The 24,914-nt window shown below is 39.4% G+C and overlaps 1 protein-coding gene across 7 annotated transcripts; it reads right to left on the bottom strand.

The window, feature by feature from the left end:
• Positions 1–23,902, bottom strand: LOC107309995 (uncharacterized). Of its 7 annotated transcripts, none has more exons than XR_014943707.1 (7): positions 23,464–23,902; positions 5,759–5,817; positions 4,843–4,902; positions 4,664–4,748; positions 2,193–2,331; positions 1,701–1,872; positions 70–1,030 (listed from the first exon to the last, which is right to left on the bottom strand). XR_014943707.1 is itself a non-coding variant. In XM_085540873.1 (6 exons), the coding sequence occupies exons 1-6, from the start codon at positions 23,492–23,494 to the stop codon at positions 1,842–1,844; spliced, it is 405 nt and encodes a 134-aa protein (XP_085396999.1). In that variant the 5' UTR covers positions 23,495–23,902; the 3' UTR covers positions 1,649–1,841. The 7 variants fall into 7 exon arrangements, 1 of the variants encoding a protein (XP_085396999.1); XR_014943709.1 differs by having other exon boundaries at positions 4,843–4,979; positions 5,520–5,817; positions 23,464–23,899; XR_014943708.1 differs by lacking the exon at positions 70–1,030 and adding an exon at positions 1,056–1,591.
• Between the last annotated feature and the right edge of the window lie 1,012 nt (positions 23,903–24,914).

The following is a 24,914-nucleotide window of genomic DNA, read 5'->3' on the forward strand; positions in this document are numbered from 1 at the left end:
CATTATGAAACACGTTCATAACGCTACTCAAATATAGCTATTACCATATTTAAATGCTTCTTCGCTGTTCGTTACCTATGAAGTTGGCTATAGATGCATCCAATTCAAGACAATTACGACATGCACACGAAAGAGCTGAAGGGAACAACTTTTGTTCCTAAACAGCTTACCTCTTCAAAAAGAACAATGTTTACTGAGATAAATGAAGAGAGGGTGGTTGTTTTAGATCACTATGACTAATGTTAAGAAACAGCTGGTAAGGAATATTAGGTAATCACATACACGGGCTGCACATTGGGAACATTACGCTAACATACCTACTATAATTTTATTCTCTTCCCCACGCAATTATTCAAAGCTGCAGCTGTGATACTGGCTTTTGAGCATTAGAAACTATCAGGAAAAGCAGCATGAATCATCATCTTTTGCTTGTGTTATTTAACTTAGTCACTCAAGTGCAGCTCTTGTAAGGGGACAGTAATTGAAGGAAGCTAGTAGTTTTCTTTCAGGCATTTGTGCAGACCCCTTTCCTTAAGTTCACCAAGAATGAAAAAGAGCAGTTCAGCTAAAATACCACCACTTCTCTCAAGTACTTCATCTGTCCATTTTCTGAAGAGTGTTTGAAGTGTTAAAAGACAAAACTGTTAAGAACAGTTGCTTCACTTGCCTCAAGGCAATTCCTTTTCTCATAGGCTAAAACCAGCAAATTAGTTGACTGAAATCTCATCAGCAGTAGAAATACTGGAAGTAGAGATCTTCAAAACCACAGAAAGAAGTACCCATTGTTGTTCCTTATCAGAAGTGATCACTAGATTTTCAATGAATTAAAAGTTCCAGCCACCATGCAGTAACTTACCATATATTTGAAAATCTCAGACAGGACACCAGAAACGAGATGGAGGTCTGTAGCAAAATGGGTGGCCTCCGTTTCCTTTCTTTGGGTTTGACTTTGGTTTCCAAGGCAGTCTTTGCCTTTGAGAGCACAGAACATTTGTTCCACTGGTTCAGAACATACTGGTTCAGAACATACCTGCTCAGGAAGAAGAGATGCAGGAAGGCTTATTCTGTGCAGCTGGTGTGTCACACCTTCACAGCTTCCATCCCCTATCATTTTAGAAAGAAATCTGACAAAATAATTCCACCTCATGCCAAACTGCTCCTAACGGCTTTGTGATTAAACACCATTGCTTTTGTGATCATCCATTTAATTGGGGAGAGGTAACAATTAATTACACAACTGAGTCCTTAGATAGAAGCCACCTGAGGGTTGGAAAGTTCACATAAAACTGTATTTCAGGCAGCAAGGGTAAGTGACATAGCATTCCTCAGGAGCTCTGGGTACTGTTAGAGGGGACTGAGAAGTCCTCCTAATGAGCATTGGTGCCTCAGAACTTTCTGAATGTGACTGGGAAAACACAACTCAAGCTGCCCTTCCCTTCCCTATGTATGTGGCCAGGGTGTGACTCCTTTTGTCCCAGGCTTTTCCAGTACTTTACAAACACACATGTGCCTAAACACATAGATGCACAGAGCAGGTCTTGCTTGCCTGTGGTACTCTGGTTAACAGTTTAAACTCCAAGCCAGGAGATATCTGAATAAAAAAGAAACACATGCTGTAGACTCAATTCTATATTTTTAATGCTTTCTTTTCAATTATTAAGGGAGCATATGAAATCGTGCAATGTAAGCATGTTCCTTACATGGTGCCTGTACGATGTAGCTATGATTTGATGTTTCAGCAGCAGCCTTGCAAGCCTCCTGTATCTCATTTCCTTAGCTCTGTTTTTCCTTCTGGATCACAGGTCTGTTACTGCAGACTCACTGAGACACTGATGAGGCAGCTATCCTAGGAACAGAGCTATGCTCCTGTCACTGCAAGTAAGAGGTGAGAAAGCCATAAGGAGAAGACAGTGTCAGTAATATCAAACAGATACCTATACCTTCTGTTCAAAGACAAGACAGCTGCCAACTATTGCAATTCAGCAGCTAGCTAATGTCCCTGATCTGAAGAGATGAGGCAGAGGCCTCACATACAAAAATGGGTACACGTGGCCAGAAAAGTATGTATTGAGCAACAGCCTGCATAGCCAGAGCTATAAAATAACTTGCTAATACCAACTTAACACAAGCACAAGGTTTCCAGACCAAGCAGGTCAGTGGGGTAGGGATGTTTATAAGGACCTTATATCTACCTTAAGTAAGTCATAGTAAGAGTGCCAGTGGTACAGGAGAAGGCAGAGGAGGTTTCCAGCCAGCCACCCTTGATTACCAGGCCATTCCTTGATTCTGCTTCCTGCGAGACAGCTGGCAGACAAGTTCTTGAAGATTTACCTAGAAAAGTTGGAAATATCACTGAGAACATCGGTGCAGCTCACAGCACATCTCTTCTCTGCATTTCCCTGATAAGAAAGCACTATTGCAGCTAAAAACATGTACATTAGATAAACTTTCTGGATCTTTACGGTATAAATGAAAACAAGACATAAATCCAAATAACAGAGGACCCTTCCACACTTGGAATCTTGTGACTGCAGACCACTGCAAGATTTGTGCATAGAATCTGAGTTCTGAACTCAGAAATACTGAGATCAAGCATCCCCTCATCTCCAGAAGGGAAAATGTTCAGTCTCAGGATGCAGTTTTCCATCAGTCTACTGGGGTGTTGTTAGAGAGTTCAGAGAGAATAAATACACTGTTCCCGAGTTCAGTGCTCCTCAGAGTTGCCTCCCACCATCCTACAAACCATTAAAGTCTGTCACAACAGTGACAGAATAAAACAGGAGGAGGGAGACTTCCTCCCCATGACTGTCAGACGTTTTTACTTCAATTAAATTGTGAGAAGCTCTGTAATTGATCTTAAAATGCTGGAGATAGGGAAAAAGAATGAACACTGTTAACATTTAATACAAATTGAAAGTCATATTAAACATTATATATATATATAATATATATAATATTACAGGGAAGTGATGTGATTTTGGATGGGGAAAAGAAATAAATTTTCCATGCATATCTTCTCACTCATGTACCCATGTGGGCAAGTAGTCCAGAGCTACCTGCCAAGTGTTAAAAGCATTTTTGTTGGCCAACAGGGTTACAAATACGTGCTTGTAAACAGCACTTATCTCTAAGCCTGTACAATGAGTATGGCCCATAAATGAATGTAGACAGGGCTGCCTGGTCCTGAAAACTAGGTTCTTTGGTGGGGAAAATACCCTTCTGGTCCATTCACAGAGGAGAAGGGTTAATTTTCAAGTAGTCTTTCCAACTACTTCAGATAGTTTCTGAAGTTCATTCTACTGCTCTCAGGAGGAGCCTCTGCTGGATGTGATTCCACACCCAGGCTTTCCACCAGCACATTTAGATGCTGGTAGGACGTAGTTAGGAGGATGCCAACACCATCAGGCCTGAGACTGCCATGGTCACAGTGACACCAGGATGCCTGATCTGTCTCAAGTGTCCCTGGATGGCCAAGGAAAGCAAGCTGCTCCCCTGGTCCTTCTCACTAGGGAATCAGGTTTGATGCACGTGGAATGGTCAGCTCAGGTTTGTTTGATTGTCCTGGTTTGAGACATGATGGTCAAGCACAGAACTGCCCAACAGCAATCCTCAGATAGCGCTAAGTCTTGCTGTGCCTTGTAAATACTTTTTTATCCCCTCAGTCTCTCTCTTTTTTTCTTTATTATGCTCATTTTCTCCCAGATAAACACCAATCACCCCTAACTGCTATTTTTCCCAGAGGTTTGTGAAATAAACACACTCTATACAGAAACCCAGGTGACTGACATTGCAATACCTGCAACTTTTTTCAGCTTCTTGATTTTTTGTATCATGTCCAGTAATTTCTGCTCCATCGACATAATTTCAGGCCAGAATCTAGACTATGATCTATTCATTTGCTTGCAGCTCTCACAGCTGTCACACTCAGGACTAGCCATAAACTTACTGTTCTGGGTAAGATTATTAATCTTACTGTTCAGCATAGACACAGGTAGAAGGATTACCTCTGTGTGAGTTAATTTCATACATTTCAATACATACATATGCATTATTAGTGTTGGCATTACACTATCAGTAAATTATTACTATGGAATACATAAGCAAAAATGAGCCATCGTTCTTCATTCTTCTCTCTTCTTTCTTTATTATATTTTTCTCTCTTTGCTTATGTAATTCAGAGTGTCTTTTCTCTCTCACACTTCCCTCAAGTTCTGGGGACTTGCCAGCAGAAATCAACCTCATTTCTCTCTCTGGAAGAGTACTAGTTTTACAGATAAAAAAACCCAAAACAATAGAATCTTAAAATTGCACAAATCTCACTAATAAAAATAGGCCTAAACAGTATTATCTGCTGTTTTTTTTAATGTTTCTCTGATAGCAAAAAATATTCTGAAAAGCATGACCGCACTGTGCACAGTTTCCAACCACGTCTCTCTCTGACTGAATGTATCTTAATAGAAGCCACTCTGCCGTGCTTTGCTTTAAAACTGAGTAGCTGAAACCCAGGAACAAATACTGTGGAAAAGCCCAAGAAAAATAAATTAATAAATGAATTAATAAAAGAAAATAAAAGAAAAAAGCAAATGTGTGTGTTAGAGACAAGGAGCTCTTATTTCTTCAGCAAGTATGTGGTACTTTTCATAGTAACATATATAGCACTAACCATACTGTTTTGAGACACTTCCTGTCTCTTCTAGGTGAATCCATTCCCAGCAGAGTATTATCTCTTGCTTGGGATGACAAGGAAACTGAAAGATAAAGAGATTCGCCATGAAACACCAGCAGCTTGGCAGAGTCAGGAAGAGAGTTCTGGTCTCCCATCTCCCAGCCTGATGAACTCACCAGACAGCAGAGGTCAACTTCAGATGTACAGCCCATGGTAGTCCCTTTGCCTTGGCCTGCCTGGCAATAGGGTCAAGGAAATGGGAAAACAAGGAGTTGTTTGTAGGACTACTGTGCCAGAGGAAGGTCTGGAAAGTCTGAAACAAATACAGCCTTCTCGCAGAACTTACAGAGCAAGTGGTCAAGCAGAGCAAGTGGTCAAGCAGAGCACCATACGTGAAATTGCAGCAGCCACCAACACAGCATTTGGTTTAGCTGTTCATCAATTGCACATATTTGCGGCTTCCGTTGTGTGGGAAGCATACATTCAAAGCTGGTCATGTGCCTGTCTCCCTCTCACATGATTTAGTGTGAATTCTTTAGCTACAGCAAGTCCTTCAATTGCAAATGCATGCATATTGTGGCCTATTGCTGTTTCAAGTCATGAATTCTAATGAAACTGGCATGTTCTGAGGAAGAGGACATAACATCAATTAATACAATTTCACAGTGCTGTAACCCCTCCAGACATACCAGAGGCATCCAAAAATCTTCTGTTAAAGAGGTAAAGAAAGTTTCTCCACACATACATGGAAAGAAAACAGCCAGATCAATTAATTCCGATACAATTCCCAACTAAATCACAAATGTTTGAGTCTATTCAAAACCAGACTAAAGCTCCATTTCAAAATACACACCTTGCATCTGGACAGCTTCCTGAAATTATGCCATCCAGTCCTTTCCTTTACATTATCATTTAAAGATCCTTTACATCTGACAGATCAATTTGTGTGCTGACAGCTAACACAGAAGTGTTTCTTGCCATGCAGATAGCCAGCGACCCTCTGGAATCATCTCTGAAGATGTCCAAGACCAACCAGTAGCAGACAGGGACTTAATCTTACAGTCACGCTGTTCCAACATGTAACACAGATACACAACTCTCAGTGCCCAGACGCAGGTCCTCTTGGTGCCTTGGATAAGTAAGATGGCTTTCTGTAAGACAAAAGAGCAGAAAATATCACAGTAAAGTTTTGGGCTGATATCCAATTTATTGGAAAGGTTTTAAAATGCAGTTTTTTACTGGAAATGAATTTACCCCTGGCCTGAAAATCATTAGAACCCAGCTCTCTCCTTCATCCTTTATCCAGAAGGGACAAAGAAAACAGCAGACGCAATTCCCTAGAGCCACATAGCCTGATAGACACAACTTACATGACAGGTCCCCCAAGTGGGGCTGAAAAGTGACGTTTAGACTAAAACCTTCCCTTACCTTTCAAGACAGTTTTTTATCTTTAATGCACAGCATCCCTTTATGGCAAAAATCAGACTACTTGTAATGGATGATGGTCCATTATTTGCACGATCAGCTGACATCAGCTATTTGAAAAAAATAATAAAAAAAAAAAAGGGCCAGTGCTATTTTGGGGCATATCAATAGGATTATTACAGGAAAACAACCAACATAATTACTCCAGTCTAGACAGTAGTGACTAGACCTTAACTGTAATAAAGAAGTTGGATTTGAGTACCACAGCTCTAAAAGCTGATTATGAAAAAACCCACCCCCAAAAAATAAACCAAAGAGCAGTCAATTAGAAAACCTCTAAAGTTTATTAAAGCACCTCAATATATTCTTCTTGCCTGTCCAAAAGGAGCCTTTATATATTATTTGTCATTATAATACAATGCAATATGTTTATGAGTAGACTCTTGACAAAGAGCAAAACTAATATAACAAGCTTTGTGGCTGAAAGCTCTAAAAGTTGAAACTACTGTCACTTTTTACAGACACCTATACAGCTTAAAGAGATCAGTTTTGTTCTGATTAAAGGGTGGACTAGAACTACAGATACCAGAAATCCATGTGGGATGCCATAATCTTGACAACCCAGCTTTTAATTGCCTCAGAAGTTGGCTCATCACCTTTCATAGATGAAAACATAATAGCAAATGGAAACACTATTTCTCATCCAATTTTCTCTCATTCTGCATTCCTGTTGCCCTCCCTGTTATGCTATCAGCTTCAGCTTATTGAGATAAAACTGATAATACTGATTTTAAGGATAGATTATTGGACAGTTTCCTTATACAAGGCTCACATAACAGGTATAAGTTACAGCTTATACCTGTTATATGTATAAGAGCTGAAACTCTTAACTTTCCCTAACATTCCTGAAGCAAAGGTTCCCCGTGGAAGTTCAGCCAGTCATAAAAATCTGTGGTTTCCTGAAAGGTCAGCACATTTTTCCAAAGGAAGCAAATGGGTCAGTTAGACTTTAATTTTGTTGTTTCAGGTTAAATACAAATTCAGGTATTTGAAAGGTGAATGAAATGCTTGGTATTTTTTCTGCTTTAATATGAAATGTTTTTAAGAAATAAATGATGTCAGATTCACTTGACAACTTTTGAGCTTGCCTTCCAGAGCAAGTGTTACATCATTAACTCCAACACACAGAAGAGCAGGTGGTTGTGATTTTAGGAGCATATCATAAAAAAAAAAACAACTTTTAAGTAGTTGTTCAGTCATTCACAGCACTGATTCCAACCTCACCATTCTCAAAGAAATTAAAAACTGCAATTAAGCAATCATCAACTAACATAGAAAAGTAACGGGGAACAGCGGAGAAGCTTTTCAAGATCCCTTGAACTGCGCTGTTCATAAGACAAAGCAGTTATTTTAAGTTAATAGTTCAGATAATAATTTTCCACAACGCTTCAGCTGTTCCAAATATTTAAGACTGAAAAGTCTTCTATAACTCTGTAACTCTTTTGGCAAATGAAAAGTGACTACAAATGATTTTAAAACTGAATGATGACTTACGTAGAGCATAAGAGAGCCAAGAACCTACTACTGTTTCTGGAAAATCCTTGTCTGCTTTTTTTGGTATAAATGCTTATAAGTTTTCAAGAAAAGCCAAACTATTTGAACACTCTGCACTTTTCCCATTTACAAATAGTTTCACTGCTGTTTTGAAGTTATCAAGAGAAAGAAGCTTATTGTCCTTTCAGAGATGCAATAATGAATGACCATCCAAAACACTGATATTGTCTCAGTTTGAGATGGTGGCCAGAGAGAAAAGGTGTACCTTTTCCAAGCTGATTTTTAATTGTTTTCTTGACTGAAAAAGGAACAATTATTAGGTTGTACTTAAAATTCTAGTTCTACTGAGAAGTATTGCTTCAGCTGTAAATAAACCTTGGAAAAAAAGCACCTCTTTAATCATTTGTCACATAGGAATGGCGCTGGATAGTACTAATATTTCTTCAGGATGAGTTCCATACTGAAAATGAGGTTTAATCAACAGGATACATTTAGCATTGCTCTGCAAAAGTTTGATTCATGTGGCAAACTAATGAAAGACAGAATTTCCTGTAAGGCTCAGAATTAAATCTACACTGTGGTGATGCAGTCTAGATGTGGTTAGAAAAGGGCAGAATTATGGCTAGTTCCTGAGAACCTGGTATTGAACTTTTTCAGGTGAGCCAGGGACAGAAGTTCAGTTTGGTTGGGAATTGTAATGCAGATTAGCGTAAAGGTTGTAAAATTAACAACACTGTTCCTAAATGAGGCTCTGGGCAGCCTGGTCTAGCAGCTGGTAACCCTACACATAGCACAGGGGTTGAAACAGGATGATCACTGTGGTCCTTTTCAACTCAGGCCATTCTGTGGTTCTATGATTCTATGATTCTGAATTTGAAATACTAAAATTGAACATTATCAAAGGAAAAGCCAAATTCTTCTAACATTCAAACTGGAAGAATTAAGTCTTTAAAACAGAGATAAGCCATGAGATGAGGTAAGAGAGAACTGAAATCTTAAATTGATTTGCAAAACAAAGTCCTCTGGTTACTTTACCCTTCTGCAGTGATTCTTTTTCTGTGTGCTTTCTAACAGCCTGACATGTCATTGCCTTTGGGTTGCAAACATGCAAACCATGAGCAGTGCCCTCCTGATCTTAAAAAATCACTCAGTGCTGGCTGTGTGTTTACTCCCAACTCTCCACAGCCATCTCCTAGCTCTTCAGCCAGCTTTCAGTCTCAGATAGACTTCCTTTGCATGACCAGTATGTGTCAAAGCTTTTCTCTCCTCCCACACACTAGGATAATCTCAAGATTTGTCCCTTTCTCCCGAGAATTCCATTCTCCCTGGAGACTCTACACTAATTGTTATACAAGTGATATATTCTCAGTTTATCAGCAACTATAAATGGATAACAGCTCTCTTACCGCTAAACAACTGGAATGTGGCCAGCACAAATGTCTTACAAGGTTTTGACTCCGTATATCAACTTAGAATCTTACAATCATTTAGGTTGGAAAAGACCTTCAAGATCATCAAGTCCTACCATCCACCTAACACTACAAGTCCATGATAAATACATGCCCATCAGTGCCGCACCTTCATGTCTCTTTGATACCTCCAGGGATGGCAACTCCACTTCCTCCCTGAGCAGCCTGTTCCAATACCTAATCCTGCTTTCTGTGAATAAATTCTTCCTGCCATCCAATCCAAATCTCCCCTGGTACAACCTAAGGCCTTTGAATCAGGCCAAGTAAACAATATCCACAGTCAGGACACCTAGTAATAAATGATATGGAAAAGCCCAAGATATACATTGCCTTCTTTGCCTTGGTCTTTACTGATAAGACTTTCCCTGAGGAACCCCAGGACAATGAGAGCAGTTGAAGCTATTGAGATTTCCTGTACATCATGGACAATCAGGTTAGGGAGCATCTTAAGCAGCTGGAGATACACAAGTCCGTGGGTTCTGACTAGATGCATCCAGAAGGACTGATAGATCTGTCAATGTCATTGCAAGGCCACAGTCAGTAGCCTTGGAAGGATCACGGGCATCAGGTGAGGTTCCTCAAGACTGGCAGAAAGCCAGTGTCATTGCTATCTTTAAAAACATCAAAAAGGAATATCCAGGAAGCTATGGCTTGTGAGCTTCACATCAGTGCTTAGGAAGCTGAGGAACTAAATCCCCCAGGGAGACATTTCTAAACCTATTCATGCCTAACCAACCTGATAGTCTTCTATAATGAGATGACTGGCTTGGTAAATGAAGGAACAGCAGTGTTGATGTTGTTAATACTCTCTCCCATCACATTCTCAGAGATAAACCGATGAAGTAGGGGCTAGATAAATAGACAGAGTTGGACTGAAAACTAGCTGAACTATTGGGATCAGAAGGTTGTTATCCATTGGCCTGCATGAAGTCCAGCTGGATGCCAGTCAGCAGCGGTGTACTCTAGGAGTTAATATGAGGTTTGGTACTGTTTAGCATCTTTATTAATGATCTGGAGGATGAGATAGTGTGTACCTTCAGAGCATTTTCAGACCATACTAAGATGGGATGGATGGATGATAGGTCCAACAGGTGTGCTGTCCTTCAAGAAGTATGTCAGCTAGCTGGAGAATTGGGCCAACAGAAATGTCCAGACAAACAACAAAGGAAACTGCAAAGTCACCCAAAAGAGAAATAATGCCATGTACCAGCACACACTGTTGGCCAACTACAAAGCAGCCTTGCAAAAAAAGAACGTGGAATTACTGGTTGATAGGTGGAAAATGAACCATCAAATCACCCTTGCAGGAAATTCAACCAGGAGCAGCCTTCTGCTTTAGGAAAAGCATTGCTGTCAGGATGAGGGTGATTATTATGCACTGGTGAGCTGTGATGAGATCACATCTGGAGTGCTGTGTGAGGCAAACACAGAGATACTGGAGCAAGTCCAGCAAAGGCCCATGAGGATTAACCGTTTGGACTGTCTGACATAAGAATAGAATCTGGGAGAGCAGGAATTGGTTTTACCTGGGGAAGAAAAACTGGGGATGAGGAGGGTGGTAAGGGAGCACAATTTATCTGTGTGTATATGTTCAGGAATTCCAGTTTAAGTACAGGCCATCTGGGGAACCACAGTGCTTGGACATATTCAAGACCCAACCAGACACAATCCCAGGCACCCTACTCTAGTGACCTTGCTTTGAGCAAGGAAGTTGAACCAGGCAATCTTTCTTCCAACCTCAACTATTCTGTGATTCCATGAAAGCTGTCTCTTCTGATATCAGGCTTTTTACCCTGCCAGCTACATGGTTTAAGAACTTCGATAATCTTCTTCCATCTACAGTTCCCAAATCTCTCCGGAGCACTGAATCAGTCTAGAAACTTTGTGGAACACCTATGTGGGACATGTTACCTGCTGAGGAGTCAGCTTGCAACAAAAGTCATGTGAGGTTACGCAGCAAAAGAGGCACATTGCAGCAGAAGACACGGAGGGTGGACTACAACTTCTTCCATGCAGCACTGCTTAGTTAATAAGAATTATATTTCCAAATGACTTCGCAGACCTGCTTTAGAAAATTCATCGTGTCCTTCCAAACCACCAGGATATTAAAGATCTAGTACATAGCAACTTCAAATAATCTGGTTGATAAGTTTATCCCTTTGTTTGCATATGTAACCTAAGCTGTAATTGGGATTCTCTAACCTGCCTGTATCTGCACTTTCACAGGAACTAAAAAACATCTATCTTTGTCACCACACTAATCTCCACTGTACTTTAAATATTTTCTCCACTAAAATAAATGCACTACAGTTTCCACAGCAAAAGCCCTATGTACCTTGCCGGTACACCAGGTACAGTCAGACTAGAAGCTTTAGATCAGCTTCAGATTACCTATAAAATAGCAGTACATTCAGAAGCAGAAGACTGTGCTGTGTAACAGCAATGTGGAGACCTACCAAAAACCATGAAGTACGGTGCTTCATCAATGACCAGATCTTTAGAGAGATTCTGCTGGCAGAAAAGCCAAATGTGCATGAGTCTTTTATGGCTTTAAGTGTGAAAGCTCGCTTTCTGGCATGTCCTTTGTCATACTGAAACAAAATATTATTTTTAAAGAAATGTGCATTCTGTACCTGTACTACACAATTATATACACCACCTGTAGTCCCGGAATTATTCAAAATCGTATGGAGTAGACATGCAAAAAAACAAATATTTTAGTTAATCCTCACAGTAGATCAGTATAATCTACCTTTTATTAAGTTACTGGATGCTGTGGCAAAGTGGGGGGGGGAAAAGTGGCTTATAAGCACTTTGAAATGAGTACTTTGAGACTTCAGAAGTGATAATCAAGAAAAATGGTGCTAACATCTTACGATAAATTTTCTTTATATATTTAACCAGGATAACTTTGAAGCCTCAGAAATTAAAATGATTATATAGAGTCTTACTTAAGACTTGAGTTTAATAAAGCATATGATATTGGTTTTCAGGATCTCTTTTTGAACTGAGGCAGCTATAGCAATGACAGCCAAATGGATGGTTCCCTTCACTCCGTAAAGCTGCTTGACACCACCCTTTTCATCATGTCACCAGGCAAGACAACACATGTACTTTAGACAGTCCAAACCCAAACTCAGTCCACAACTACCCAGCAGAATACCTTGTTTGCTCCCTACCTGCCCTTTCTTCAGCAGTTTGTTAATTCAAGTCTCTCTCTTCCATGCTTCCCCTAATTTTCATGTGACATAAAGTAACCCAGAACTCTTGCAGGTAACTCAGAATTGGTTGAATTTGTCCAACAAATTCAGAATAGAGTAGAATTGACTGGACGAGACAATGCCACAGCATAAGTCTCTTCCAAAACTCTTGAAATCTAGTTAAAAAAACAATTTTTCTTAAGCAATACATTCAACTAGAACTACTACCTGAGGTTTTAATGTCAGAAAAGCAATTACAATTTTTTTCCTAAGGGAGGACTCCAAAATTTCTTGTTGGTATTAAAAAAAAAAAAAAAAAAAAAAAAAAAAAAAAAAAGTTAAATATTCAGAAGTCTCATGAAATGGGCATAGGAGTCCAATGAGACTGCAATTTGAAGTAATATATAATTTAGTTATTTGAAGTTCGGGGAATCTTAAATTTGCTGCAGGATAAGTTATTTGCTGTAACCTCTTCTCCAACTATATCATCTTTCCTACATAATCAAGATGCTCAAGGCCATCCAGAGGTTTACTACATAAGTCAATGAGCTGACCTGGGAGCAGACTGGGAACTACGCTGTTCCTAGCAGCAGAAGCAACTGTTTTGACACGTCCATGTCTGCAAGCATTGCCCAGGGCTTTTTCACACAACAAGTGAGACAAGCTTCTCAAACCTGTGGTCATAGACAAGTATTATCTGAATAGCAACAGTTTCATGTATATGCAAAGCTGTTCTTGAAAATTACATGTGCACCAAGTACATGTATATAAAAGGCAGATACATTTGGTGCCTAACGCTCACAGTTTTGTTGTGCCTAATTCAATGTCTAATGCTTGTTTGGCTTTTTATAAAGCATCTATCATTTAACAATCATACGTCTCTTTTCTGATTTCTAAGATTAGCCCTGGAGCCAACAGTTATGATAATTAAAATATCTATCAAAAGAATTGATCAGCAAAAGCTAACCTATACGGTTTCAGACAACCTGTCCTTCCACTGAAATAGGTCATGAGGAAAAGGTTTTTATAAAATGTTTAGCGTACTGGGTAAAAATAACACTCAGAATTTACCACAGCAAAACTAACCCCATTCAGACATTCCCATGGAGAATACACCTCATTTAGGGATTTACCTTCATTTCACATAGTGTGTCATGACTTTCTTGTTTGCAAACTATGAAATAAATGCATTTCTGTCTTCAAGATAAACTAAAATTTCAAAACTTTACATTAAAAATATGATAATTTAACAATACTGAGCACTGAATACTCAACAATTTGACTATGAATGATCGAAAAAGTGTTAAACAAGGTATCAATAAAAGAACAAATACACTTCAACGAAAAATAAGACTTCTTGAATGTAGATACTGTTTGAAATGTTTGGATGCCAGAATAGATCAATACTGTACTCACCTTGACCTTTCAAAAAGCATCAAGAAGGAAATAACCTTAGAAAAATTAAAGAGGAAATGAAGAAGCAGAGGAGGACATTCACTGTCTTTAGAAGACTATCCCAAAAGTTTTTTTGTGCAGCCTAGCCCCATTTAAGTTCTCAAAATGGTCATGAAAGAATAGGCTCTATACGTACACCACCCAACAATTTTTTGACCCATAAATCATCTCCTACACCAGTACAACTGCAAGCAGTTCTCGCACTTGATAGTCTACCATCCTTATGAGACTACAGAGAAAGCACAGACCCCCCAAGACAGCATTCTTTTTCTGTTCTGCAGGATGATTTACTGGAGATGAAGAAAAAGACAAAAATTAGGAAGGCACATGAAAAGATCTGAGGAAGGCAGATTGGTTTTTTTGTCTCCTATAATATTTTAAAAGTATAAATGTGCTTCTCCCATGTGGAAGTTACAATATTCAGAACTATACACATTTGAATAAATGTTTAAATAGCAAACTCTAAAGGCTATTCCCCTTCAGCAAAACATGTATCTCTCCAGCACATAACTGTGTGAGATTCAGCACGTTTGATTTAAATAATCTCCAGTGGGTGTTACTGAAGGTATCTTTACCTTGAAAAAAGGCTGAGCAAAACTCATGAATCTGATAATACACTGAACAGTAAATTGTAGTTCAGAGAATCAGTCTCCAGCAATGATTGTATTTTCTCCCTCTTCAAATGGAAGTTACTGAGCTCAGGAAAAGTACTGAATAACTGTAATGTGTGCGCCTACCCACTACCCTTAATTATTAGGAGCTGGAAGAAGTTATTAGCACGTAACAACAATAATCATCATAGTAATATCTATCACCATACTAATGAAACTAAAACCATCACCTAACAACACCTAGACGATACTACATATCTTTTCAGAAAACACTCTATTATTCTACCTATAGTGTATAAAAATTGATATTGGTTGATTCTTAAAAAGACATAAACTGAGAAGAGATAAAGATTTGATATTTAAAATTCAGTCTAACCATAGTAAAAACACTGAGCTAATTATCATCTCTCCTCACCAAATACCTTTTCTCAATTCTGTCCCACATTTTGTTGACTCTTACATTCCAGTAATATTACCGATTGCTCACCTCTTATCAAGATCAATAAAAATGGTCAGATAATTATTTTTCTTCATAAATTGTTTTGTGTATTGTGTGCTCAGTTGAATAGAATTGATTGTTCTTTTCAAAATAATGCACTTTTTTTTTGCTTGCATGCCTGTTTGTTCACCTGTACTCCCAGGATGTCTGTGTTTTCAAATAATCTCTCTTTTATTCATTGGTCAAGAAAAAGTTCAAGACCTGATTTTTATACATCCTAGTTATACACAGCTTTAGTTGGCTTTTTTCTCTCCCCTTGCAATCACAGTACATGAGTGGCCTCAAGTAGAGAAACACACATCAATTAATCAATTTCTTTTATTCCACAGTAGGCTGAATCCATTCAAGGATGCTGCAAAGCACCAGCTATGTATGCTAATACACTAACATGAAGCAGAATCAAGGTGAAATGTAAAGCCTGAAGCAAAAAGTCTCACTCAGTCACCATCTTAGCTTCTCTGATAGGAATTACTGGGCCTGTTATTCTCCTCTTATCTCTTATGTATTGTTTTCCAATGAAACCCAAATAGTAATGAAAGGCTATAGTTTCTATGATCCTCCTGTTTAGTTTGCAATTCAATTTTCATAAACTCAGAGTTGTTCCCATATGCAGTCAAGGAAGACTGTTGGGCACCTCCCTGAATCATTCAGCAAAATAAGTGCCAAATATCATTTGACAGTAGCGTAATAATATAATTGTTTATTTGGGTTAAGTTTTGATGTAGTAAAAATGAATGCTGCATATCCCAAGTGCATTCATAACAAAATTAAACTCATTTTGTGGCTAGCATCAACTAATTACAGGATCAAAGCAAAAATATTACTGAATGCCAAAAGATCAAGTTCTTTTGTTGCAGCAGAGCCACAAGCAATGAAAAATAACATAAACTATTTGGTATGGCCAAAATCTCCATTGCTAAAAACAATTTACAGAAATCAAACTCTTGTTAATGAAAAATTCACAAAATAAGTGGAGAAATGTTCTTGTTTGATTGTCTGTTCTTACAAATGTCACTGTATACAAACTTTCCCTAGTTTTCCTAGACTCCTTCTGTGGCTATAATCTGTAAGGAACAATCTTGATCAGAGGCTTCCTTCGACTATCATGATGGCCTGTAGGAGTTATAATAGGTTCTGTTTCTCTGTCAGATTTCTCAGTGATAGAGTTGTACTCAATATCTGATTTTGAAAGCCTTTCTGAACACTTCTTAATTTTTGTTGCACTGCTTGGAACCTTGATAGTCTTTCACAGGTTGAGAAAAACATATTGTCTTGAAGCAAAGCTTCAGATTCTCATCTCACCTTTGATAAAACATGGGCCATGATACCACTGTGGGATGAAAGAAATCCCACCACTTCAGAGAATCATTCCATTATCAGACCCTAACCAGGCTTTACGTATGAATTTGTAAGTTCTGCCATTATGGTGTCTGATATTTTTGCAAACAAAGAAAAGAAATGACCATATGATTTCTATAAACAAGCACTTTGTTGACTGCATGGGTGGGTACTCACCTGACACTAAGTTTTCCCTTCCCCATTCCTCTTGCATCGTAGCTCTTTCCAGCAGTTGGGGCACAGTTTCACAGGGGAAAGAAGGCAAGAAGGCATGAAGCACCTACAGGCACTGCTTTAATAGCAAGAGTAGCACTGTGAAACTGATGTGTAACCACATGCAAAGTCATGCACAGTCCAAGCATATAATTGCCACAGAGTGGCTGAATTCAGAATGAGAAAGAGAAGGTCCAGTGAGGAGAAAGAACATCAATATGTGTCTCACGTCATAGCATAGTCCATCTCGCAATAGGTATTTCTCTTGGTAAGAAAAGGAAAGATTTATTTTAAAATTGTCCAAGATTTATTGAGCAGAGCAAGTGTACCACACCTAGGTGTGGCATCACCTAGGTATGTTAGTAAATGGGGAACACGCAAAGTGGTTACACATTGCCAGTCCAACATGGCAGTTGCACACACTCATTGCATGGGAGAGCTCTGCACATTGAGCACGAATCCATCTGCCCTCACCACAAGCCACCCTTGCAGCTCACTGCAAGAGACCAGCACTGGTTCTGTAGACAACCTCAGGACAACCCCTAAAATCAACGCAGATATACATGTTCATATGGTTCAGATCGCAGAAAATACAAAACTACACATGAAAATAACAAAACCAAACTCTTTCTTCTACCAATGTGACAGACTTCACTCTTCATCCATAAGAGAGTTATGGAACATGAAACCATCACACTACGTGTAGAGAAGGCAGCTAGGCATCAAGTGCTTGCTGTTTTTGCAGACACAGGAAGTAGGATCCATTGATGAGAGCTAGCAGGAGACAGGTTCAAAGAAGTAAAAGGAGATGATTCTACACATAACAGGTGGAATTTGTTCCAGTGTTTTTATGCTATCAATATCTAACTAATTACCAGGGGGGAAAAAAAATTGTAGACAAATTGGATTAAGTTCAGAGAAAAGCTACAAAAGCAATTTGAGGATACTAAACTAAAAGAAAAGAGAAATACTTACACAGTTCTGGCTAAATGACAGCGAAGTTAATATTACATCTACAACCAATATTTAAAATGTCTAAACTTTACATTCATTCATTAGTAGAATCATTTAGAAAGACATAAGAGTGTATTACACCAATACCACGGAAAAACATTAAATGATTAGCACTGAAGTTCAATGGTAGGGAAAACTTTAATTAGTCTGTGGAATTGAATTAATTGACACAATATTAGATTTGATAAAGACTAGAATTTAGTGCTTGGAATAGAATAACTACATCAATCTGCACTGCAGAATGCAAAACTAGAGAATGTAATAAAAGGAGGTTTCCAAAGCTGGATTTTTGTTTTGTTTTGTTTTGTTTTTGTTTTTAATCAGTAATTTCCAACTGAATTTGAAATACTGGGGCAAAACTTGGTTGGTTTTCAGGTTGGATATTAGGAGAAATTTCTTCTCCAAAAGAGCGGTGCTGCAATGGCACAGGCGGCCCAGAGAGGTGGTGGAGTCCCCATCCCTGGAGATGTTCAAGAACCCGTGTGGATGTGGCACTGGGGGACGTGGGCAGCGGGCATGGTGGGGGTGCACTGATGGTTGGACTTGATTCTGGGACTCTAAATGTGGAAGCACTCCTTCCATAAGCTGAACAGAGTCAAATAGAGAATTATATGACTTTGAATTTTTAAATCTGAAGAGATTTCACGAGGAAACATATCATAGGTGTACAAAGAATCTTTCTCCAGTCATATATTGCAAAAATTATTAAAGTAATGTATTCTGAAATGTGATAGGGGGGCTTTGCAGACCATGTAGTCATTCAACTACACAAGAAATACCAGCTTTTTCCAGTTTGAGAACCAGAATTGTGTGATAAGGTCATAATGGCTACAGTCTATCCATGGGTTTATACCAGTATCATCTGTACAGACTGTATAATGTGTTTAGACTCTACGAAGAATTTAACAGTAAATCGACATTGTAATTATTTAATAATCTGACTGTGTTCTGTCCTGCTGAGTGGAAATAGTCAATTCTGATTTTCAAAAATCTTAATTTGAGGTCATTTTATTGGATGGGCAGCATTAGATAAAAAGCATCCAAATCAGAGCAAACATAAAAGTCTAACACGATTTCATTTGGCAAGAGAAATACACGCTGACATTTCTTTTGTCATGCAAACATAGCAGGGTGAGTGAGAGTTGTACATTGCACCATGTTTATCACATGCACATTAAAAACCTCAGAGGCAAAGCCACACTGTAAACAAGTGGGCTCCTAAGAGATGGGAGAGCTTTACTGAGGAGTGGCCCCAGTTGTGTGGTGATGAAAGAGTGCCAGGGATTAGCAAGTGCTGCAGGACAGAAGAAAGGCCAGAGCTCTTTTAACAACTTTTAGCCACGGAATGAAAAAAGCAGCAAAACATCTTTAGGAGGGGCCAAGATAACACCTTTGCATCACTCATCACTTCTAAGGACAAGCATTACCTCCGCTGGCCAAGAGAATGAAGAAGGAACTGAGGCTTCATAGAGGGACTGTATCTCCTGGGCGGTGCTGAGGATAGCTTCAGCATCAAGAAGAGCCCAGAACACCAGTCAATCAGGGGCAACTTCCACATTTCAATCTCAGCACACCACAGACTAAATGCTGTTATGCACCTTTACCAGATAGGACTCAGCTGCTCAGCCTTCTGCAGAGTCAAATCCACAGCAACTTAAAATTGAAATCAGGGTTACCAATAACTAAATGGAAATAGTGTTGTTTCCCAGAACACAGCAGATCTTTCACAATGTACTGGGGTGCATGTTTTTCATCTCCACTGAGCTATGAACAATAGGCAACTCTCCGCTTTTATTAAAAACTTTGAGGGATTATTATTTTAGTTAAGCCTTGAAGAATTCATACCTATCTGGAAAGGGCAGCTTGTGTAACGAACTTCCTGTTTTCATCATAGCTTTTTGCTGTTGCTTGTTATTACCCAGTTAATACGAACTGCCTGGAGTTTATTTTTAGCTCACTTGAGCCTATTGTAAGGTCTGTTCGAGAACTTAACTTCCCAATCAGTAAATGAAATTACTGCACCTAACGCTGAGTTTAGGAATATACTCTTAGGTCTTTGCAAACAGCCAAAACATAAATTGAAAACAGGTAATGAATAGCAATTCAACACAAGTAATCTGTGCCATTCAAAATCTGTCTTTTATTTTCAAATTACACCCTTAACTTGTAAAATAAGCTTTTATTTCATAAAGAAGGCACGCTTCATGCCTTCAGTCCCCGATTAAAACAAAAGAGAAGAATAACTATTTGCCAAAATAAGAAGGGAGTTACTTTCACTTGAGCAAAAATATGTTATAATCTAAATGTCTTGAGATCATAGAATCAAGAATTTTGAAGTCTTCTGCATTAAGCAACTTTTTCATATGTATCAGCTCAAATGTAGCACAAGTGAAAAGTCTTTAAGATAGAAATGAGACCGAATGTGAACTCTGCAAATGACACTTTTTAAGCAGCCTTTCATCTTCTCACAGAAAAGAAAAAAATAGCAATAATAAAATCACATAGACTCACAGGGAAATTCAGATGAAGGGATTTAACAACTTCATTGAGACCAATGTCCCTCTCCAAGCAGAGCAAGCCATAAGGTTATTTAGGGCTTTAACCCATCCAGTTTCAACCATCCAAGGATGGAGAGTGCACGACCTCCTCTGAAGAACCTGTTCCAGTATGAACATCCTCATGGTGAAAAGATTTCTCCTTGCCCCCACTGCAAACCAATCCAGTATCAGCATCTGCTCATTCCCTCTGTTTCTCCCATGCTGCACTCCACTGAGAAGTGCCAGGCTCCATCTTCCTGATGACCCTGTCGCAGCCATGGGAGTGCTGCTGTTAAGGCCCCCCAAGGCTGTCTCTTCCCAAGGCTAAGCAAGCCATGCTTCCTCAGCCTCCCTCCAGCCCCCTTGCTTTGGCCCTCCACCAAACTCGTGCCAGCTTACCACTTTCTCTCTTGCTTTTGGTGACCCAAAACTGAACAGATTATGCAAACATGATCTAACAAGTGCTTGACCAGGAGCCAGCTGTGCTGCAAGGACACACTGCTGAATTCTGTCCAGCTTGCTGCCCACCAGGTCCTCTCCATGGATCTGCTTTCACTCCTCTGCCCCCAGTCTGCACTCTTACACAAGGTCTTTTATAGAATCATAGAGTTATGAAAGTTGGAAAGAACAAGACCATCTGCCAATCATCAGTTCATACCTGTGACCACTTTAGACCATGTCACTCAGTGCCACATCCACGTGGTTCTTGAACACCTCCAGAGATGGTGAGTCCACTCCCTCCCCAGGCAGTCTGTGCCACTGCCTCACCGCTGTTTCTGAGAAGAAATTGTTCCTAATTTCCAACCTGAATATCCTTTAATTCCCATGTGCAGGACTTGGCATTCATCCTTACTGAATTTCCAGTCATTTCATTACTATAGATAACTCCTTATATGTTTTTGAAACTGTAGTTTCACATTTTTCTCCTTTCTGTTCAGCTCTACCGTTGCAGAGTCATCTTACTACAAATGAGCTTAGAAAGGTGGGTTACACAATTCCGGATACATTTAAAATCTGATTAGACAAAAAAGAGAGATAAAGTAGCCTGTCTTGTTTGTCATTATGAATTATTTTTTCACTGTCTTCCATTTGCCTTATATGTATTTTAGATTTACTGCTGTAACTACTTTGGCTTTAATAGACCCATAAGAATTTACAGCGTAAATCATACACCAAAATAAATCAACATTCAAACTCTTTAGCTAGTCAAAGGAACCGCAGGTCACAGTACTTTCTGTATGTACATATTTTCAATGATTTCACTATTAAAACTTCGTTATAACAATCCTTAAATTATTTACTTTAAGCCAAGGAAAAGCGAACATGATTTAGAAACAGGTGTATCTAAAAGGATTTGAAGATAAAAAAGGAAAGTGACAAAAAAACTAATAGTAGGTTCATTAAGTTTCCATCCATTACACATTTCAGTGACCACAAAGGAGATTTTGATTTTGTTGTTAAAATATATATATATATATATATATATTTCTGACCACCTGCTGCCTGGGGAGCTTCACAAACAATGTAATAGTTTTCAAAGAAGATGTTGTAAGTTACAGCAAAAGGACATTTGGTATAAGCCCCACAAAGATATATTTCTCTGTCCCTTCAAGGAGACCAAATCCAAATGGCTGAAGTAGCATTTACTTTAAACTTTTAAAAAGGAAATGCAAAAGATTCAGGACTGAAATTTCAAAGCTAACCATTACAGGCTGCCGAACAAAGGAAACTTATTTTCATTCTTGAAGCTTTGATTTTAGTGTTACGTCACTGACATTGTGATTTTTAAACTGTTTATTGCCTTTTACTTAAAATTCACCCTCAAGATAAAAAAAATCGAGAAACATTGTCATTACAATCCTTTCAAGACAATTTTTAGTGAAAGCTACTTGTGTTCAGTTTGCCATTTGAGTATCTATTCAACATTATGTCTGCTTCCCTTCTCTGATTCTTTTTACATTTTCCTTGAAAACAGCCTGACATCAAAGATCTCATCATCCAAATTACACAGCAGGTATTTGGACGAATTAAAATATCCACAATTAGCACAGATAATAAAACACAATGGTGACAGGCAGACCTTGGGCAGCTGCCAGGTGCCCACCCAGCCACTCTCGCTTACCCTCCTCAACAGGACAGCAGGAGAAAATGGGTCAAGACAAAGGCAGGGAGTACACTCATTCATTACCATCATGGGCAAAACAAACTCAGCTTGGGGAAAAATAATTCAATGTATTGCCAATTAAAAATAGAGTATGTTGGCGAGAAACAAAGACAGAAACTAAAAGACTTGTCCCACCACCTTCTTCCCATACTCAGCTTCGCTCCTTCACTTACAACCCTACTTCTCCAAACAGCACAGCAGGATGAGGAATGCGTGCTTCCATCAATCCATAACAGTTCCTTTTCTGCCACTCCTTCCCCCTCACACATTTCCTCTGCTCCAATATGTGTGCCTCCATGGCTGCACATGGAGATCTGCTCCACGCAGTGTCCATGGGCTGCAGAGGGGCAGCCTGCTTCTCCATGGGCCTCTACTGGGCTGCAGGGAGCATCTGCTTCACACCTGGAGCATCTCCTACCCTCCTCCTGCACTGACCTTGGTAGCTGCAGGGCCACTTCTCATGTATTTCTTTGCCTCACTCCTCACTACAGAATTTTTCCCCTCTTTTATACACGTTCTCCCCAGGGTGTTGTCACGCTGGCAGCAAGGCCTGGCTGTGCCTGCTGTGGGGCCATTGTAGTTGACTGGCACTAGCTGTGTCCAGAATGAGGCAGCCCTGGCTTCACCACATAGAGGGTCTTGGCAGCACCCACACCCGAAACAGCAATGGTTGGACTGAGTCAAACTCCTTGGCCAACACACACCCCATGCTCTTCAGAGTGACTGATATATCCCGATTGTCCAGCACTGATGCGACACTCAAAGGGGTCTCTCTTTTCACCTGCACAAACTGTCTCAGGGGATTATTTTTCTCTAAGGACGAGCTGGGTGCATGAAAATTACATGGCTGAAGCTGGAATTGGTTTGGTGTGTTGGTGCTGGCAGGTCTTCTTTGAGTGTCCTGCTATGGGATACTTAATGACAACAAATAATAAGGACTTTAAGTTTCTGTCTCGCTGCTTGTGTAATCATGCATATTAACATTTAGGCCTAGAATGCTTTCAGGTAAATCACTGTAGATCCAGAGATCCTACATGAGCTGCTTCAGATTCACAAAAATATACAAAGGAACAACAGTTTTGTACAGTAATAATATCACTGATTACATGTCCTTTAAATCACAGCACACTGAAGGTATATTCAGCTTCTTACAAAGTAAAGCATTTAAGAAAATCCTACTGAATTAAAATAACTGAAAAATACTGTAAACATTCTAGCTGCAAGAAACTGACATCAGAAGAAATGAATTCTGAGTTTTCAGAACTCCAGCTGCTGCAATTAATGCAATTTAAATGAGAGAGGAAACATTTTAACTTACCCTTCAGAAGCAGTTTACCCAGCGAGGACATTGAGGGCCGAGGATAACCTGCTGTGGGAGGTCGTACCACTGAAGCACTGTATTTACAGGGTGACAAGAAGCTCGAGGGAGCTGTGTGGAGGTCTGTACAAGTTCTCCTGAAGCAGTGCAGAGGGAATCCCAGGTCATTAATCTAGCTTGGACTTTCTGATGTGTAATCTGTTATACACAAATACAACGTTGTATTTCATTAGCCAAAGAAAGTACATCCCACGCTGGAGCTGGATACAACAATCAAACAGCTTTAGATGTTCAGCAAATTGACAACCATGCATCACAATTCTGGTACGTCAGACCCCAAACTCCATAAAATTGTAATATTTATCTCCAAAACCATAACTGTCTAAACATTTACATCAAGTTTCTTCCATAAAACACACATTGAAAGTTTAGAAATGTTGACTGAATCATTTCCTGTGACTCAGTGATCTGCTATTGCATCTGTGCAGAACACCAGGAGAGCTGTTTTTAGCTTGACAATTTTACAATTCAATGGAATGTTAATGGCCTCTTAAATTTCATATAAAACAGCTTCTTATCACGTCCTTAATCTCATATCAGATGTGATCTCAAGTTAAAAAAAACCTCGCGGCCAGATTATAACCATGGAGAGAAGAAGTAAGAAAATTCTCCCATGCAACCGATCTCAGATTGAAGATTAGCAGCGACTGTGTGCCAGCTATTTCCTGTGATTGATCAGATATTTAGAGAATCATTACTCTGTTCCCCTGGTTGTGTGTTACCCAGAATACACGAAGAGAAGGGGGTGTGTGCTGCTGGACTCAGAAGTTGTAAACCTACTCCTGTTGTGAGCCAGGAGTTGTTTGTCATGCTCCAAAGCCACCCTTGGAGCAGCCCATGGATGTACAGGCTGTTGCAGCTCTCTCTGCAAAGCTATCTCTATGTAACACTGAATTTTACCCAATCTTTAGATTTACAATGGAGCAAATTCCACATCCCATCGGATATTTCCTGCAGATCAGTATGACAGGTTTCACCTCCCCTCCTGCCATATGGAATAATGACAGAAATAAAATTGGTGCACGTCCGTATAAACTCTTAGGAAAAGAGAGGAACTGAATACCACACTGTGCTGGCACATAGACAGAGTAAACAAGCTGAAAAGAGAGAAGGAGGAGATACTTTTCCTCACCCTCACTTTCCAGCCTTACCACTTAAATTGAGCTGTAAATTCAAAATGCTTAAAAATTAGGTTTAGAATATTGCTAACTTGATTTCTTTTAAAACACACTTTCCCGTTAGCACCTTGATAAAGGTACTCAGCATTTATAATGCAGTGTTTGTTTTTTTTAGGAAAGCTCTCACTATGTGATTGCTTATAGCAGATAGGAGAGAGTGAACTGCATGGCTTTTGTTGAGCCCATGTTTTAGAGCAAACGTCTTTGAAGCAC

Source organism: Coturnix japonica, chromosome 2 (assembly GCF_054131305.1).
Source record: "Coturnix japonica strain WE chromosome 2, WE-NBRP24, whole genome shotgun sequence".
Taxonomy (NCBI): domain Eukaryota; kingdom Metazoa; phylum Chordata; class Aves; order Galliformes; family Phasianidae; genus Coturnix; species Coturnix japonica.